This window comes from Sapajus apella, unplaced genomic scaffold (assembly GCF_009761245.1).
Source record: "Sapajus apella isolate SASKATOON/1434 unplaced genomic scaffold, GSC_monkey_1.0 scaffold117, whole genome shotgun sequence".
Classification (NCBI taxonomy): Eukaryota; Metazoa; Chordata; class Mammalia; order Primates; family Cebidae; genus Sapajus; species Sapajus apella.
This window is the reverse complement of record NW_022437057.1, coordinates 607,563-626,211: the sequence shown is the minus strand read 5'-3', so window position 1 is coordinate 626,211 and position 18,649 is coordinate 607,563. Positions and strand designations below refer to the sequence as shown.

At 36.8% G+C, this 18,649-nt stretch overlaps 1 protein-coding gene across 5 annotated transcripts in view; it reads right to left on the bottom strand.

Moving 5' to 3' along the window:
* RANBP17 (RAN binding protein 17) overlaps window positions 1-18,649 on the bottom strand; it is a 392,396-nt gene that overhangs the window by 98,028 nt on the left and 275,719 nt on the right. For all 5 annotated transcript variants that reach the window (XR_004263498.1, XM_032260328.1, XM_032260329.1 and 2 more), the window contains 2 exons: window positions 18,458-18,566; window positions 2,978-3,081 (listed from right to left, as the gene is read on the bottom strand). Coding sequence is in view for 4 of the 5 variants with exons in the window: in XM_032260328.1 (XP_032116219.1) it covers window positions 2,978-3,081; window positions 18,458-18,566 (213 nt within the window). In the remaining variant the exon portion in view is untranslated. The remainder of the gene's footprint in view (window positions 1-2,977; window positions 3,082-18,457; window positions 18,567-18,649) is intronic.

Sequence of the window (18,649 nt, the reverse complement as noted above, 5' to 3'; positions counted from 1 at the left end):
AAGACACATCTTAATAACCTCTAAATAGTTCCAACAAAAGAGCCGTGTCAGAGGAATGAGCAGGCCCCAAGGTGTTTCAACTGGAGTGTTTTCATCTGCCTTTATTGCTCTATCCCTCTCCAGAATTAAGGCAATAACCTGTGATAAATTATTCAGGAACTGCTACAGGGATCAAAGCAAAATCATTCTGTTAAAGTGCTGTTTGCAACATTTGGCACTTAGTGTGAAAACTTTTAATGTGCGCATGCTGAAAATCAAGGATTTTAAATAATTTAACATTGTGGAGTTTTTACGAAAGGACTAAAGATAGTAGGTTCCTATTTAACTGCTCTTCTTTCCCTGGGAAGTTTTTATTCATTTTCCTTGAAACTGATGATGTCATGACCAAATCAAAAATGATGCATGAGTCAGGGGAGTACTGGACTATATTTTACCATGGATACAATTACAGGGGGAAAACATATATTCTGTAAGAATGCTCTAAAGCCAAGATTTGTCAGAGTATTTTTTCCTTTTCCCCTTTACTTGGAAGAGAAAAACCCAAGGCAAACTTTCAATGTTTTCTTCAATTTTATTAAGAATGAGTAAGAAAACAAAGCTATAAATTTAGGACTTTTGCTGCATTTCCTCCCCTCACAACTCTTTCAATTTGGTAACACAGGTCCTTAATGTTTAAGTTTATCCTGAAATCTGCATTTGAAAATATCTATAAATAGGGAGTTAGAAAATCCTGGTAAGAGTTGCAAATTAAATGAATTTGGCAGTCCTGCGGCATTTTCATAGAGATATTTTAACAGCATCACCTCCTGTGGATTGGAATACTAAATACTTTATTGAAGAACAAAACCAAAATGTTTTTATCTCTAGTACTTGCAAAATGAAGTACCTGAAAGCACTTTTGCACGTATTATTTATTCATCCTGATAGAAAAATAGCCTTAACCTAATAAATTACATTTAAAAGCATTTAGTGCAAAAGTTTTGTTTATGGTAAAGCAACAGATTTAGTTTTTTATCGGTAGCTTAAAGCACCAAGTTTTCTTTATACAAATTAGACAGATGGTGCTTACAGTAGAATTTACTAAAGGTCTGTCACAACAAATGCAGCCAAGCTGCATATTTAATCACTGCAGAATCTTGTCTACCTGCAGCTGCCAACTGCTAATCCAATTTCCCTGATAAATGTGGCAAGAGACACGATCAGCAATAAAGAGCATCTAACTCCATTTTCCTGCAGGGCGTCTTTTGATGAACATTTAGGACGGAAGCACGAAGTGCACTGTGTGGCCTTGGTTCGTGGCAGCTGCATGCATTCTGAGGCACAGTTCTCAGGTTACTCACTTAATTCTGCCACTATCATTACGTTGCTATTGATCTCAGTAGCTGTTGCCTACACAGCATTACTCTAGATGAAGCTGAATCAGGCAGTTATCATGCATCAAACTTGCTCAAAAGCCTGGAGATTTCCCCTTAATTACTTGTGATTTTATTTGCAAATACCGTTAAAGTGTAATCAAGCAGTCACTTTCCAGGGTCGTTAAGAACTTGCTGGTTTAGGGATATATCACTGGAACTCCATTAAAAATGACTCTAGGAAGATGGTTTCTATCAAACTAGATGGGATTACAACAAAAATGGTCTTGGAATATAATGAAATCTTCAGATGAGAGAGACGTACTTTTTATAAAGATGATGTTTTTCAACTTCACTGCTTCTTTTTGATAAAGGGCAGCAATAGCAACCTAAAAGCTGCAAAGATTTTGTTGGGCACTGAAAATATTTGGAAGACATCTGTAAGATACAGCTAACCTGAGTGGAAACTCTGGTGAAGAATTTCAGGAAGACTATAAACACAAAGAAAATCTGTAAGATCCTTTTTTGGTTTTAAAATTCTATAACTATAGCATGCTGATATACATTAATTTCAAAAATTCTTTTAAGTTAAGAGGTATGGCAGTTGGCTGATTATTTTTTGATAGAAGAATAACCTAAAGATAATTATCAAAGGCCGTATCATTTTTCTATTTGGCTTTTTACTGCTAGTTTTTGTTTTTGTTTTTTGTCTTTTTTTTGGTGAAGAGACGCTGTGCAAAAGATGGTTAATATTTCCAACATATTTCAAATAACTATGAAATATATGACTCAATTGTCACCAACAAAGGTGTCTACATTCTCTGGTGTGCATTTATTAGTCTGTTAAAAAGAATAATCAGTGTCTATTTAATATTGCCCTAATATATTATAATTTCAGAAGACACTATTTCTATTTAGCAGAGCTTGTGCTTCCCATCCCCCACCTTAAAATATGGGGCTGTTTTGTCACAGACAGCTTGCTACACTTAAGGATTTTACTAATAAAACATAATGTTGTCTTAGATATTATGACTGTTGCCACAGCTGAACTGACTTGTCAAATCAATCCTAATATGGCTCCCACAGGCACATAAAAACCTTATTTAGCTATCAGTTATCCTAATCACTTTGTTCCGTTTAAGAATGCAATACTTCAAGACCAGTTCCTATTTATACATATATGCCTAGCCATTTAATAAAGTCTTGATTTATATAAATTCTTGTTTAAAAAAATATTTAGAGATGTAGTGTTTTAGTATGTGTATGTGTGTGCATTCCTCCATATGGATATGTTGAAATACACAGTGCAGGGCAGATGAGGGAACGGGGCTGTTTAAAGTGGTGTACCCACAAGAAATGTTCTATTAAAGACAGTCACTACCACAGGAGACAAATCTATGTCATCTAATCATGAACTGACTGTCCAAAACTATTTGCTGACCTCAAAGTCCATTTGTATAAGAAATTAGAAAAGTGCTTAAATAAAACTACAACTTAAAGACATGCAATTGGGAAAGGAGGTCTGAAGAGGCAAACAGCACACACAGATATGCAAAACCCTTTTTGGATCTAGATATCCTAGAAAAAACGAAACTGTCATTCCTCATATTTAGAAACAAACCCACCTTTACGTCTTCTTGTTTAAAGTTGTTGTTGAATATCTGTAACACTGTTTCAAAAGCAACTGTAAGAGGCAGCATGAAATTCTCAAATTCATCCTCATCTTCGCCTATCAGAGAAACAAAAAGGTCACTACGGTTTAAAATGCACAGAATTGTACATTATCCTCAGCAGTGCGTGCTTCATTTAGGCTTAGAAATATTCCCAAGAAGGGGTCAGCCTGCATTCACATCCATGCTACATTTTCTACTTTTGCTCATTGAATATTCTGGTGTTCTGCCTTCTTTTTTGCACCAAATGAAATCGCAAAATTACTTACCAGCCATTTTTTTTCCCCTGGTTCTTTATTGGATCTAACAGACTCATGCCCCAGGCATCTCAGTCCTTTAGCTCCTAGGGCCCCTAGAGCTTCTCTAATGCCTCAAGGAAGGCCACTTTCAAAGCCTCAGAGATGCGGTGTTTTTTTCCCCTTCTCTTTGGGTGCCAAGGCCCTAAAGGGCTCATAGACTCAGGTGCCCAGATAGCTCTAAGTTATTATTCTCTTTTATTTATGTTCTTTTTAATTAATTTATTAAATAAATGGCAGGGAAACTTTTATCTGCCAAAAAGGATGGGGTCCCTTATGGGTCATTTGGATTTTAAATACATTCTCCATGGGTACACTTCTTACACTAAGCTTCCTTCCTTTTTTTTTTTAAATAGAGAAGAGAGGAAAGAGACATTTCCTACTAATTTTTTTACTTTAAAGGTAGACCGTAGTTTCCTCAAGGATTCAGTTAAAACAGAATCTTCACTTCACACACGGTTATGCACAACTGATTATATAGAATTCTTTTCAAAAGGGGTTTTTTTTTTTTTTTTAAATGAGAGATTGAATTCACTCATTCATCCTAAGTCACAGGGAGCTATGAGCTGCACTTTACTAAGAAACAGGCAGAGGAAGGTTAAATGTCTTGCTTAAGGTGGAATGCCTAGTTGGAGACAGAATTACAGGGTTCAGACCTCCTAATTTCTATGCTATTAGTAGAGTTTTAAAATAGAGTATTAGAGAGGAAATGAGCTCTCAGAGAAGGGACTCGTGGTCCTCAAAGTTTGGTTCTCGACCAGCAGCATCAACATCATTTGTGAACTTGTTAGATATAAATTCCCAGGTTCCATCCCAGATTTGTTGAATCAGAAACTCTGGGGGTGGGTCCCAGCAATTTTGTTTTAATAGGCCCTCCAGATGACTGAGAATGTTTGAGAAGCACTGGCCTATAGTCATTTTTCAGACAAAGAAACGGAGATCCTGTCAGGATCAAGAACCCGTGACTCTTCAGGAGTAGCTGATCTGGCTGACTCTGATTTTCTGTGATTTATCTCTTTCCTTCAATTTCACATTGTTTCAGGAGTAAAACAGAATCAGGGACTTAGCTTTGTTACAAAGAGATACCCAAAGGCCAACGAAGCTTTGCTGGTATGCTGTTCTGAACGAAGGTCAGTGTCTCGGGTGAAGAGTAAGGCAGACCAAATTATAATCTCTTCTCTGTCAACTGGCCATGTGGCCAAGTTACTCCTCTTAGATACACCCTTCTCTGTTAACTGGTGATAACATAGACCTATACAGGTGTTATTTTTCAAAGCCCAGGTGAAATGATACCTTTCACAATGTCTAAGCTAAGCTTTCCTAACTCTCAATCAAGTTATCTCTCTTCTCCCTTTGGATTCTCATAGCATTTTGTTGGACTTTTAACTATTATACCAGTCTGCCTTGAATCGTGGATATTTAAGCATATATCTAAGAATAGCAATAACAATACCACCTACATTATACCATAACTACCATTTGATCTGGGTTACTGTGGGGATTAGATGAGATAAAATTTATAAAGTGTACATGTCAATTATTAGCCCTACTAGCCTAAACTGACAGGATCTGCAGATTAGCTTCTACAGAGTGAAGGCTGTATATCTTTGTGTTTCTCAGTGAAGGAGAATGATATGATGTAGGGCTCTGTAGTAAACAGGCCCAGGTGTCTGACTCCACTGTGTATTATTTAACTTTGGATATTTTACTCATCACTCCGAGTCTCAGTTTCCTCATCTATAAAATAAACATAAAAGTACTTATCTTTGAGGGTTACTGTGAAGATTAAATGTTGCAATACATGGAAAATGGAAGCTGCTCAATAAATAGTAGTGGTGGTACTAGTATTATCGTATTAGCACGGAACGGAGCCTGGCATTATTCGGGAAATGCCGTGTTTAGATAAAAAGTAACTTCTCAATAAAGGTGAAATTTTAGAACGTCTTTATTCTCTTAACCTCTGACATAGAATAATACAATAAATAATTGAAATATACATCATCAAATTTTAAATACATAAAACATATGTACATTATATTTAAGGCATATAATTTTACTCTTCTGAGATAAAGTATTTTCTAAATGTGGAATTATTAATGAGAACAGTGGTAATTATCACTGCAGGCAGATAACGGTGCCAGAAAGAATGGATGCTTTGAAATCAGAAAGTTTATCTAAGTTTAGCTGAGGGCAGTGGTGAACGCCTATAATTCCAGCTACTCGGGAGCTGGGGTAGGGGGATCCCTTGGGCCCAGGAGTTTGGGACCAACCTGGGCAACACAATGAGATCTCATCTCTTTAAAAAAAAAAATAGAAAGAAAAAAAGTTTATCTAAGCTTGAATCCTGGCTCTGCTACTGTTAGCTGTCTGGTTTTGGGTAAAGTCACTTCAGTCATCAAAGCCTTAGTGTGCTCACCTGTAATTAAGAGACATAATATTTACTTCATAAAGTTAGCTGTGAGAATTAAGTAAATGACAAAACATCTATAACCCCCCTTGCTCAGTGTCTGGTACTTAATAAATGATAGCCATTAGCACTATTGTTGTCTTGAGTCTAACATGGACTTAGAGAGGTGATTATGGTAATCAAAAAAAGTATAACTGCAAGATTGCCAGCCCAGTGCCCTTCCTTTGGGAACAAAGTTTTCCAAGGTAAGCATGTTTATTCAGAACAAAGACAAATTCCAAGTTTTAACATTTCAACTCCTAACTTCATGTTCTGAGCTACAGATCAAAAAACTTCCTCATTCCACCTTTTTCTCCATTCAGATTTTAAGGCAAACAGGGATACCGGGAGCACATGAGACAACCAAATTGTGCAGGGGGAGGTCAAGCAGCAAATGCTATAAACACAGTAATGTGAGCAGGAATTCTACTTAAACGTCACTTCCTCAGAGAGGTCTTCCCTGACCAGTCTATCTAAAATGGTACCCACAATTTTCCCTCCCCCCATATAACTTTCCAACCGCATAACCTGCTTTACTTTTCTTATTGGACTGACTACACTGGCTATTCATTGACATATTTATTCATTTGTTGTTTATCCTCTCTGTTAGGATGTGAGTTCCTCGGGAAGGAACTTGGTCTATTTCCATCATAGAGTATCCCCAGTGACTTGAATGGGGTCTGGCACTCAAGAAATATTTGTGGGGTGACAAATAACAGCTGTTATTCCTTGAGTGGTTATGCAAGCAATGGATTTGGTACTTTACTTGCTTAAAAAACAGTTATGTGGCTCTTACTATTTTCAAAGTATTGTTGCAAGTCATTAATGGTCAGAATAATCTCATGAAGTTGTATGATTTTCTCTTCATTTTACATGTGAACAGAGAGACTCAAAGGAATTAGGTAGCTTGCCTAACATCCTCCAGCTGGTAAATGTCAGTGAGCCGGGATTCTCAATCAGGTCTGCTTTACTCCCAAGCTCATGCTTTTCCATGTCTCTGATAAGGCGGAAGACATCAGAGATGGGGACTAATGTTAGTGTCGCTGAATCCTGAATACGGAGCTGCATGAAGTCAGAAGAGAGTGAAAATCAGCAAGCTTGGTTCTGGTGAGGAAAATGGAAATCCTAGACAATCACTTGGGTTTAAAGTAGGCAAATATAAGACAGTGGTGCATTATACTATAGAAATGTTTATGTTTTAGTTAGCGCTGTTCCTGTTATTGCAGTATGGTGTTTTGTACCACCTAAGCTGGAGAACTGAACATTTTTGTTTATATCATGCAAACAACTTTATACGACATTACTATTAAAGATTTTTCCTAATCGGTATTACTTACATCTACATAAATGATACCCATAGAGGTATCATTTGCTATTTCTGATGCAAAAGGAGAAAACATGAGCTCACTCTCTTATAACTTCATATTCAAGTATGCAGTCATATATTTAGTGTTCCAAATGTATATGTGGTTATTTTATGAATAACAGTTGAAGCTGTTAGCTTAATAAGACAAAGGTCCAGAAACCAATATGATTTGAAGGTAAAGTGCCAATTCATAGACTCATATTTTCAATGCCATCAGGAAAAGTAAATGTCAATATGACATTGTAAGTTCTCAGTCATGCATAGATAAAAATAATAAGTTCCTCAGTTTTTTGGTAAAACCCAAAGCGAATCACTTCCAATGGGTCTCTGAGAATATGTTTAAGCAGAAAGTCATTCATTTTGTAAGTTCTAAACTTTTTTTTTTTCCTTCAGAGACATCACATGAAAATATAATAGTAACTGTTTCAGTACGTTGGCTGGCAGACGTTTTATTTGCAGGACATTTCATTTATTATTTTGCACAATCTAAAACCTCCAGTGGTGGAAATGTAAAATGGTATAACTCATGTAATATGGTGTAGTCATTGCGGAAAACAGTTTCGTAGTTACTCAGGCAATTAGAGTTGCCCATTGTCCTATCAATTTCACTCCTAGGTATGTACCCAAGAAAACTGAAAATACATGTCCACACAAAAAGATGTATGCAAATACAGCTGTAGTATTTCATAATAACCAAAGGTAGAAAAAACTCAAATATTTATCAACTGATGAATGGCTAAACAAAATCTGGCACATCCAAGCTATGGAATATTATTCAGCCACAAAAAGGAACAAAGTGTTAATACATGCCTAAACAGGAATGTGCCTTAAAACATGCTAAGTGAAAGAGGCCAGACACAGAGGCCACAAACTGTATGATTCTATTTATATTAATACCCAGAATAGGCAAATCCATAGAGGCAGAAAACAGATTAGTGGTCTCCAGGGTTAAGGGAAAGGGAGAAGAGGAGTGATTATATAATGGTACAGGGATTTTTGGGGGTGATGAAAATGTAGATCTGGTGATGGCTGCACAACTTTATGAATATTCTGAATATACTAAATACCAATGAAAGTATTTTGTAAATACTTTACAAAAGTGAATTTTATGGCATGTGAATCTAAAAGAATAACAACAAAAATCTGGGTTTGCTCCCCCTCGGAAATGTATACAAAACAGTGAAACTTCTCAGTTCCTTTTTTTTTTTCATTTCCTTAAATTTGAATGCAAACAGCAGCAGCTAGATTACTGGGGAGGTGGAGGGAAAATGGGCAAGGAGAAGCAAGCGATAGAAATGCTATGGTAACTGTTAATGATGGTAGCCAACAGTTACTGTGCATTTACTGTATGATAAGTATTGTATGAAACACTTTGGCAATTGTGATAAATCAATATGGCAGGCAGAAGACAGAATAATTACCCTCTCAAAGATAACCAGTCTAATTCTTAGAACCTGTGAACATATTAGGTTATGTGATAAAGGGAAATTAAGGTTGCCAACCAATTGACTTTAAAGCAGAAAAGTATTCTGGATCATCCAGATAGGTTCAATGTAATCACAGGGTCCTTAAAAGTGGAAGAGAGAAGCAGAAGTCAGAGAACCACAAAGATGGCAGCATGGAAAGGATTCAGCCTGATGCTACTGGAGAAAGGGAGGTCATGAGCCAAGGAAAGCAGGTGGTCTCCAGAAGCTGCAAAAGGCAAGGGAAGAGATTCTTCCTTAGAGCCCTGCTGACATCTTGATTTTAGCTCACCGAGACCCGTTTTGGTCATTTGACCTCTAGAATTATAAAATAATACATTAGTATTGTTTAAGCTACTACCTTGTGGTAATTTGTTACAGCAATAATAACACAAAACAAATATAGTCAGTAAAGGTCAGGTCTCCTGTAATGAAGCTCTGGTCCAAACTAAGGAAAACTGAGAGGAGAGATAAACAAAGACACAGGCACTGGGCGAAGAAAATAATCCATTCAAAACCCATTAACAATGGGCGATCTCAGAAGAGCTGGTGACTTTTGCAGGTCTAGGCCCAGATCATCTGCTGTTTCCCAAGGCTTCATTAAGATACTTCTAAGTTGTATTACAGTAAAACTTTGAGAAATGTGCTTAACTGGTCCCTCAAACTTGGGCCACAATTGGTTTTCATTTCAGTTTCCCTCTAAATTGCCTAGGAGTTCTAGCTAGTTTTGAAGTGACTCGTGGCTTCTGGCAGGGCAGGATATTTTAGCATGTGCCGCGAAGTGTCATCACATTGTGCTTCTTTAGGAAAATAATAGCCCCAGATATTGAGGGCAGAGTAGATGGCATTAGAGCACCAAGCTTGCCTCATTTTAAGGTCCCAGCAGCAGCCAATGCTTCTTCTAATAGTGCACTCAATGAACGTTTCTGAATATTTTCTAAGAACTTGTTTTGTGATAGCAATGGCTCTAGGCCCTTTTACATATGTTTATCTTATTTAAACCACATGACAACTCTTTTACATAGTTTTCTCCATTTAATAGATGAGAAAACTGAGGCTCCCTGTAATTCCTCTCCCTAGGGAACCAGAGTGTTTATTGTAGTTCCCAGGAAAAAAAATACACTGTCTACTTCAGACTATAGCTACCCATTTTCAAAGAATCCCACCCTAAAAGTCTCATGAAACACCTCATTCCCTGGGGTGCCCTGGACTGTCTAACTTCAAAACCAGGTAAGTTATTAAAACTGGATCTGGACTTAATGGGCTGCTTTCTGCCTACAGGGCCAGCTAATTAGTCTTAATTATCTCATTACAGATTTTAAGTATTTCCAGCTGCTTCTTTACCCCTTACTGCCCACTTCCCCATCCCCCCATGTCTATTTTTCAGGTAATCTCTGCCAAGTCATAGACACAGTTAATATATTGATGTATTCTTCCCATCTATAAGCTATTTTTGATCAAGCCTTTCACTTGCTAAATCTTCCTGGGATATCCACCGCTGTGTTCCTTTATCCATGAGAAGAAATAGCTTTGGCCAATCATTAGACATAAGAACAAATTTTAAAAATTGTATTTGACTTTCACTGACCATCAAACTGTTATATACCTATCTAGCACAAACAATAAACAAACATCTATCTGTTTATTTCATAGGAGCTTAGAAAATAATCCTTTCTCCTTTTCTTTCACTGCCCCAAGCCCCAAATGAATCATTTGTATCAAATAGTTCAAATAAAAACGAAGGAAAGAAGTTATGTTTCTTAATTGGTTGATAAGGTGAAAGATGAATAGTTTACTAAAAGTGGATGAAAACATGTGGTCAGAGGTCTACCTCTTATATGACTGACCTTGGGCAAGTCATTTAATTTCCCTGAACCTCAGTTTTCTTTCTTTTTTTTTTTTTTTTTTGTGAAATGGAGTTTCGCTCTTGTTGCCCAGGCTGGAGTGCAATGGCGTGATCTTGGCTCACCGCAACCTCCACCTTCTGGGTTCAAGCGATTCTCCTGCCTCAGCTTCCTGAGTAGCTGGGATTACGGACATGTGTCACCATGGCCAGTTAATTTTGTACTTTTAGCGGAGACAGGGTTTCTCCATGTTGGTCAGGCTGATCTCGAACTCCCGATTTCATGTGATCTGCCTGCCTCGGCCTTCCAAAGTGCTGGGATTACAGGCATGAGCCACCATGCTTGGCCTGAACCTCAGTTTTCTAACAGATAAACAATGGAATATCAAAAAGGATAATGCCCGTGAAAGTGGTTTATAAACTATATATTCTTAAACAGATGTTAACTGTTATTACTAAAGAAAAAATTTCCTTCCTCTGTATTTTTACTTCTATCTTTAGTAGCCAATTCTAGAATACTCTTCCCTTGTTATTCAAGTCATTTGTTATTTAAAATTTCTTAAATTTAAGGTAGTGATAGCTTCAGATGCCAATTACCTTTTAAAAGTCAAAGTATATATGGATACTATGCTACCTTCACCCCTAAAGATAGAGCTCTCTCTTTACATCCATAAACATTCTTTTAATATTAGTATCCCCCTAGTAATTAAAAACATGACGGCTTCTCAGAGTTTAAATACCCGAGGAATGCACTGCTGGCTCAAATCCTATCAATTTGCTTCTCATCTAAAGAGTACTATAGAAGATACAATCATGAAATGTCCAAGGAAAATCAACCATTGGTGACACTGAGCACTTCCAAATTTGTGGCTGGTAAGAACTTAATTTGCAAGTAATAATTTTGGTCCTTCACAAAATGAAAAGTGTTGTTACAGCGCCTCGCCACACTTCCCCTCTTTAGTGTTTGTCAACTAAATTCACCTGCATTCAAATTAAACACAATAGAAGGTTTTTATTTATTCAAGTATTTTATATTGAATAGCACCCTGGAGGTTCTCCATTTACTGGCTCGGGTAATACTACCTTTCCTTTAGTTTATTAGATCGACCAAGTTAATTTTAAATAACCTAGGGAACTTTAAGTGATTCTTGGAAGAGCTAGCATGCACGTACATATGGTTGGTCAATCATCTTTTTCTGCATGTACAGGGATTTTCCGCATTCATTTTGATAATTTCTTGGAACACCAAAAGAATTTGCCAAGGACTCTCACATGTTTTGAAACACCACCATTCTAATGATGAAATGCTTTCAATTCTGTTCTTTATGCAAGTGAACATTTTGTCTAGTTTCGCTAAAGCAATTTGATAAAATGGTACAACTGTTTATTGCCAACTACCAACTCCCCCCACCACCATTTTCATCTGAAATACAACCTGGGGCACATGGCATCTAATTAAATTCATATGAAGTGCAAATCATTGAGTAGAAACCAAAATGCGTTTCAAAGTAAATATCAATTAATGTGACACCCAATTTCTTTCCCCCTTTCTAATCACTCCAATGTGCATGGCTTATACACAAGACATATTCAATTTATTTCTGTAGGATTCAATTAGAATGTTTTGTATTTCCATCCAAGATTCATATCCAATACTTTTGCAAGAAAGTAGGTGGTTTTTTTTTTCTATGTGATTCTTATCCCCACTCCCCCTCTCCAAAATCAGTGATATAAAAAGTTTGTCTTCATTTTTTTTTTGAGGACGATTCTCATTATCTAATGTTTTTATTTTTTTCATTTAATATATGAATCTGTGCTGCTCTTGACAACGGCACTATCTTTTTCTTTCTTGTTTCCATGACAATGAACACACAATAGAAAACTATCAAGCTATATATACAGAAATTCTGACAGCCATGTTCCAGTCAACCTAGTTTGTGAGACAAGGCTTCAAATAATAAAAACTGTGTTCAACAATACTCAACAAACCATCGTCTATAAAGTCATAACGCTTTGAACAGAGAGCAACAGGAGACTAATCAGGCATAAGAGTGGTCAAGTGCAGCTAATCACTTGTGAAAGTAATCAGCCACTGATTTGTTTTGTCTTGGAGAGGCCAACGATCAGAGCTACTTCCAGAAAGAACCTGGCAGTCAGAGCTGATTCCAGGAGCCACAGTGATGGCATCTTGGTTACTGCATACTTGTTTGTTATTCATTCAACAAGTATTTACTGAGCATCTGCAATGTAAAGACTCTGACTGGCTGGTGCTAGAAAAATACAGAATACTCTGAAGGTATTCAACATATTTTGGGAAGAAGGACAACTCTGGTTTTTAACAAGACAAAGAAGCTCTGGTAATCATACAACAAATCATACTTGATGCTTTCAATCATAACTTGATGCTTAGCATATACATTTCATTATTTTAAAAAGTAAAAATCACTGATAAATAAGGAAGGAGCTTCTTTTCAAACATGTAGAAGTTCTATGAGGGTAGCTACTATGATTTAAATTTTTATTTATCTCCAGATTCAACTGACTTATATTGTGCACTACCATGCACCAAGCATTTCCACCATAGCCTGTCTCTTTCTGTTTCTCTCAAGGTGTCTAAAAAGTGCTTGTAACGCAACAGATATTTACATAAAAAAAAACTTTGAACTGAAAACATGAATTTATCCTTTATATTGTTATGGGTTAAATATTTCAAAGGAATAGAATCTTGGGAAAACTAATAAAATCCAATTATTCAAATTATATGTGTTTATTTCAGTTTCCCATACCTCATAGTTTTCATTAAGCAATACTAAATAAGAGCAAATTTGCTTTCCAAAAAGTGTGCAATGTCTTTCTGGGCATCATCATGAATATCAATGATCAATGCAGTCAAACGCACAGTAGTACCGTGAATACTGAGTTGGGGCCGTGTGCAGGCTCTGACAGTGCTATCCTGTTGTTTAACCTACCACAGATACATAGCAGGTTCCATATCTGTGATGACCATATCAAAAAGGAAATGTTAACTCATTCCATTTCCAGGTTCTGAAAACGCGAGTAACATGGACCTAGTTTTAATTAAAAACTCTCCTCCAGATACTTCTCTTTGACTTCGATCTCCCCACTTCTTTCACTCTGTGTGACAGGGTTATTAAAAGAGCATTTTTAAGGCCTGGGAAATAAATTAAGTCCAGACAAGCGTTTCAAGGTCTCTTTAATGCCTGCACAACTGGAAAAGCAAGAAGACAAGCCCTTTGAGGCCAGGACCCAGTATGCCTGACTATCTTTGTCTTGCTCTCAGAGTTTAGCACATCGTGCTTCCTCAATGATTGTCAAGGACAATGACACAGTCTGGGGCTGCTCCTCTTCTCGCCAATACAGCAGCCAAGAGGTGACACAGGCCAGCGTGCAGTATGAAAAGCCGTCACTCAGTTGCATCTCCCACTTGCCTAAGGTAGCAGATGATTGGGTTTTGCATGCCTGGTTTACACTCTTCAAATATTTATAGACAGTTCTCTTTGCCTCCAGCCCTAGTTGTCACTTAGCCAAGTTATACATACATGGTTCTTTTAATCTTTCCTTAGAAATCAATCCCACTAAGCTCTTTAATCATTCTAGTTGCATTTCTCTCAACTTTTGGCAGTTTGTCTTTTTGATGATTTATTCTGTGGAAAAGCATGAAAACAATACCGGTGTGAAACACAGAGGGGGTTAGCCCCCTTTACATTTCAAAATTCAATGCCTTTTATGTGCAAAATAAAATTATATTTCTTTTTTTTTGTTTGTATGAATGTTGTAAAAAATTCATTTTTAAGTTGATGTATTAATCTATCGATTGCAAGAGAAAAAGAAAAAAGTATTATTGGTATTATATTGTCTAAGGATGATATTGTCACTGGCTGAACGCTCTCATATATAACTTGTCTAACTTGCGGTATTCAAATATGAGAAATGGGAATCTAGAGTAACATGGTCACTACAGAGAAGCTTAATTGCCCATCCTAAGGTATTGTCTGTCCATGAATACTTCTCACTAACTTTAGCCTTTTAGTAATAAATTTTAAAAATAAGTTAATTTTTACTATTATAAAATACATTAAAAATTCAAATAATTAGAAATAGAAAAAACTACCTACATGCTACAACCCAAAGTCAACATTTAGCATTTTTAATCATTTTTTTAAATTTACAGATAAATTTTATGTTATTTATTATGCATAACACGATGTTTTGAAGTATATAAATGGGCCTACCTTGTTTGATTGTGCTTCACAGATACTGACCTTTTTTTAAAAACAAATTAAAGATTTGTGGCAAACCTGAGTCGAGCAAGGTTCTACTGGCGTCGTTCTGCCAACATCATGAACCTACTTTGTGTTTCTGGGTCATATTTTGATAATTTTCCTAATATTTCAAACTTTTTTCATTATTATTCTATCTATAATGGTAATCTGTGGCCTTCGATGTTACTAATGTAACTGCTGTGGGGCACGACAAATTGTGCCCGTATAGGATAGTCGACTTAATTGCTAAATATTGTGTATGCGGCTCCACAAACCAGCCATTCCTTTGTATCTCTCCATCTTCTCAGGCCTCTCTATTCTCTGAAACACGACAATATTGATATTGAGCCAATTAATAACCTTGTAATCGCCTCCAAGTATTCATGTGAAAGGGAGAAGAGTTGCACATTTCTCCCTTTAAATCAAAAGCTAGAAATGATTAGACTTAGTGAGACAGGCATGTCAAAAGCTGAGACAGGTCAAACGCTGGGTCTCTTGCATCAGTTAGCCAGGTGAACAATGCAAAGGAAAGGTTATTGAAGGAAATTCAAGTGATTAAATTAAAATGCCAGTGAACACACATTAAGAGAGTGAAACAACCTTATTGCTGATATGAAGAAAGTTTTACCTGTCTGTATAGAAAATCATACCAGCCATAACATTGCCTAAGCCTAAGCCTAATGCAAAGCAAGTCCCTAACTCTATCGTATGAAAGCTGAGAGCTGAGGAAGTTGCAGAAGAAAAGTTGAAAACTAGCAGAGGTTGGTTCATGAGGTTTAAGGGAAGACAATGCCTCCATAAGAGTGCCAGGTGATGCAGCCAAGTGCTGATGTAGAAGGTGCAGTGAGTTATGCTAAAAAACTTGCTAAGACCATTGATCAAAGTGGCTGCACTAAACAACAGATTTTCAATGTAGATGAAACAGCCTTTCATTGGAAGAAGATGCCATCTAGGACTTTCATAGCTAGAGAGGAGAAGTCAATGCCTGGCTTCAAAGCTTCAAAGACCAGGCTGACTCTCATTAGAGGCTAATGCTGATGATGACTTGAAGTTGATACCAGTGCTCATTTGCCATTTTGAAAATCCTAGGACCCGCAAGAATGATGCTAAATCTACTCTGCCTGTGCTCTAGAAATAGAGCAAGAAAGCCTGGATGACGGCACATCTGTTTACAGCATGGTTTACTGAATATTTTAAGCCCACTGTTAAAGTCTACTGCTAAAAAAAAAAAAAAAAGGTTTTGTAAGGCTATAGATGCCACAGATAGTGATTCCTCTGATGGATCTGGGCAAAGTAAATTGAAAACCTTCTGGAAAGGACTCACCTCACCATTCTGGATACCACTAAGAACATTTGTGATTCAGTTGGGAGGTCATACGATCAACATTAACAGGAATTTGGAAGAAGTTGATTTCAACCCTCACGATGACTCTGAGGGGTTCAAGACATCAGAGGAGAAATTAACCGTAGATGTGGTTGAAACAGCAAGAGACCTATAATTAGAAGTTGAGCCTGAAGATGTGACTGAACTGCTTCAGTCTTGTTATAATACTTGAATGGATGAGGAGTTGCTTCTTCTGGATGACCAAAGAAAGTGGTGTCTTGAGATGGAATCTACTTGTGGTAAAGATGCAGTGAACATTGTTTAGAATATTACATAACCTTAGTTGATAAAGTGGCGGCAGAATTTGAGAGGACTGACTTCACTCTTTAAAGACGTTCTCCTGTGGGTCAAATGCTATCAAACAGCATCGTATGTTACAGAGAAATCTTTTATGAAAGGAAGTCAATTGATGCAGCAGATTTCATTGTTGTCTTATTTTAAGAAATTGCCACAGCCACCTCAACCTTTGGCAACTACCCTGATCAGTCAGCAGCCATCAATATCGAGGCCATACCTTCCACCAGGAAAAAGATTACAACTCACTGAAGGCTCAGATGATTGCTAGCATTTTTTAGCAATAAAGTATTTTATTTATATTTATTTTTTATTTTTTGAAACGGAGTTCTGCTCTTGTTGCCCAGGCTGGAGTACAGTAGCGTGATGTCAGCTCACTGCAACTCTGCCTCCAGAGTTCAAGCGATTCTCCTGCCTCAGCCTCCCAAGAAGTTGGGATTACAAGGCATTCGCCACTACGCCTGGCTAATTTTGTATTTCTAGTAGAGACAGGGTTTCACCATGTTAGTCAGGCTTGTCTTGAACTCCTGACCTCAGGTGATCAACCTGCCTTGGTCTCCCAAAGTGCTGGGATTACAAATTTGAGCCACTACACCTGGCCGCAATAAAATATTTTAAATTAAGATATGTACATTTAATCTACATCATGATATTACACACTTAATAGACTACAGCACGGTAAGTTTAACTTTTATATGCACTGGAAAACAAAAACTGTGTGACTTGCTTTATTAAGGTATCACTTTATCATGATGGTCTGGAACTAACCTGCAATATATTTGAGGTATATATTGGCATATTGTGACTAATTGACAAATGTATTACCTCTATGGTTATCATTTTTGTGGTGAGAACACTTAACATTCACTCTCTTGGTATTTTTCAAGAATACAATATATTGTTATTAACTATAGTCACCACTTACGCACAACATATCTATTGAACTTATTCCTTCTATCTACCTGAAACTTTGTATCTTTTGACCAGTATTACCCCCAAAGTCCCCAGTTCTTAGTAACCACCATTCTACTCTATGAGATCAACTTTTTTAGACTTCACATATGAGTGATACCATACAGTATTTGTCCTCTGTGCCTGGCTTATTTCACTTAACATAGTATCCTCCAGGTTCATCCATACTGTCGCAAATGGCAGAATTTTTCTTTTTTATGGCTGAATAGTATTCCATTGTGTATATATTCCACATTTTCTTTATCCATTCATCTGTTGATGGACACTTATGTTGATTTCATATATGCTGGCTATTGTGAAGAATGATGCAATAAACATGTGGGAATGCAGCTGTTTGGTATACTCATTTCATTTCCTTTGGATACATATACACCCAGTAGTAGGATTGCTGGGTTGTACAGTCATGTTATTTCGATTTTTTTGAGGACCCTCTACACCGTTTTTCATAATGGCTGTACTAACCATTTTTGAAGAGTTCCATTTAAGTCTTTTCTGAAGTATTGTCCCTCCCGTCTCCAACATACATGATCACACCAGTTGCACCAGTGTAACACTTTGCCTTTTCACTTAATGTTATAATACAAAATTTCATGTATTGCATGGTCTTTAAATCTTCATTTTTTTTGAGTGTCAATCATTCCACAAGTAAGTGGGCATGCCATAAAGAATTGTAATTGTAATAATTTTACAAATCCCTACTGTTTAGACAGTTACATCATTTCCACTTTTTCTCTAGTTTAGACATCACTATGATGAAAATCTTCGTGTGTAAAAGTTTTCTGTCTAAGATTATTACTAGATACATAGTAGTAAAATTAATGTGTCAAAGGACAGGCAGAAAGTAAATTGTGAGATAAAAAATCAGCGCAAGTGTTACGTGAAGTGAAAAATGCCACCTTAAGTAAAAAGATTTGTCTTTTGGCTCTATTGCTAATAAGTGAACACTCAAATCTCAGCAGGTTGTAGAAAACTGTCCAAAATGGCTAATTTTAATAAGTTAAATGTTGTACCAACTAGTATTCCACTTCTTTACTCACACAAGCATATTGCTGATCCCTTATTAATTGAGCTTAAATTCTTAACCTTACCTAGATCTACCATCAGAAGGCGAGTGAGCGCTGTGTAGAAGGTTGTTCGACACCTGAAGTCACTGAGACTGTAACTCTCACTGATGCCAAGAAAAGGGAAGTGTTCACTCTAATGAAAGCAAAAGAGTAATCAAAGTTACTAATGCTTTACCTAAACTATTTGTAAAATTCTATTGATTAATTAAAGAAATA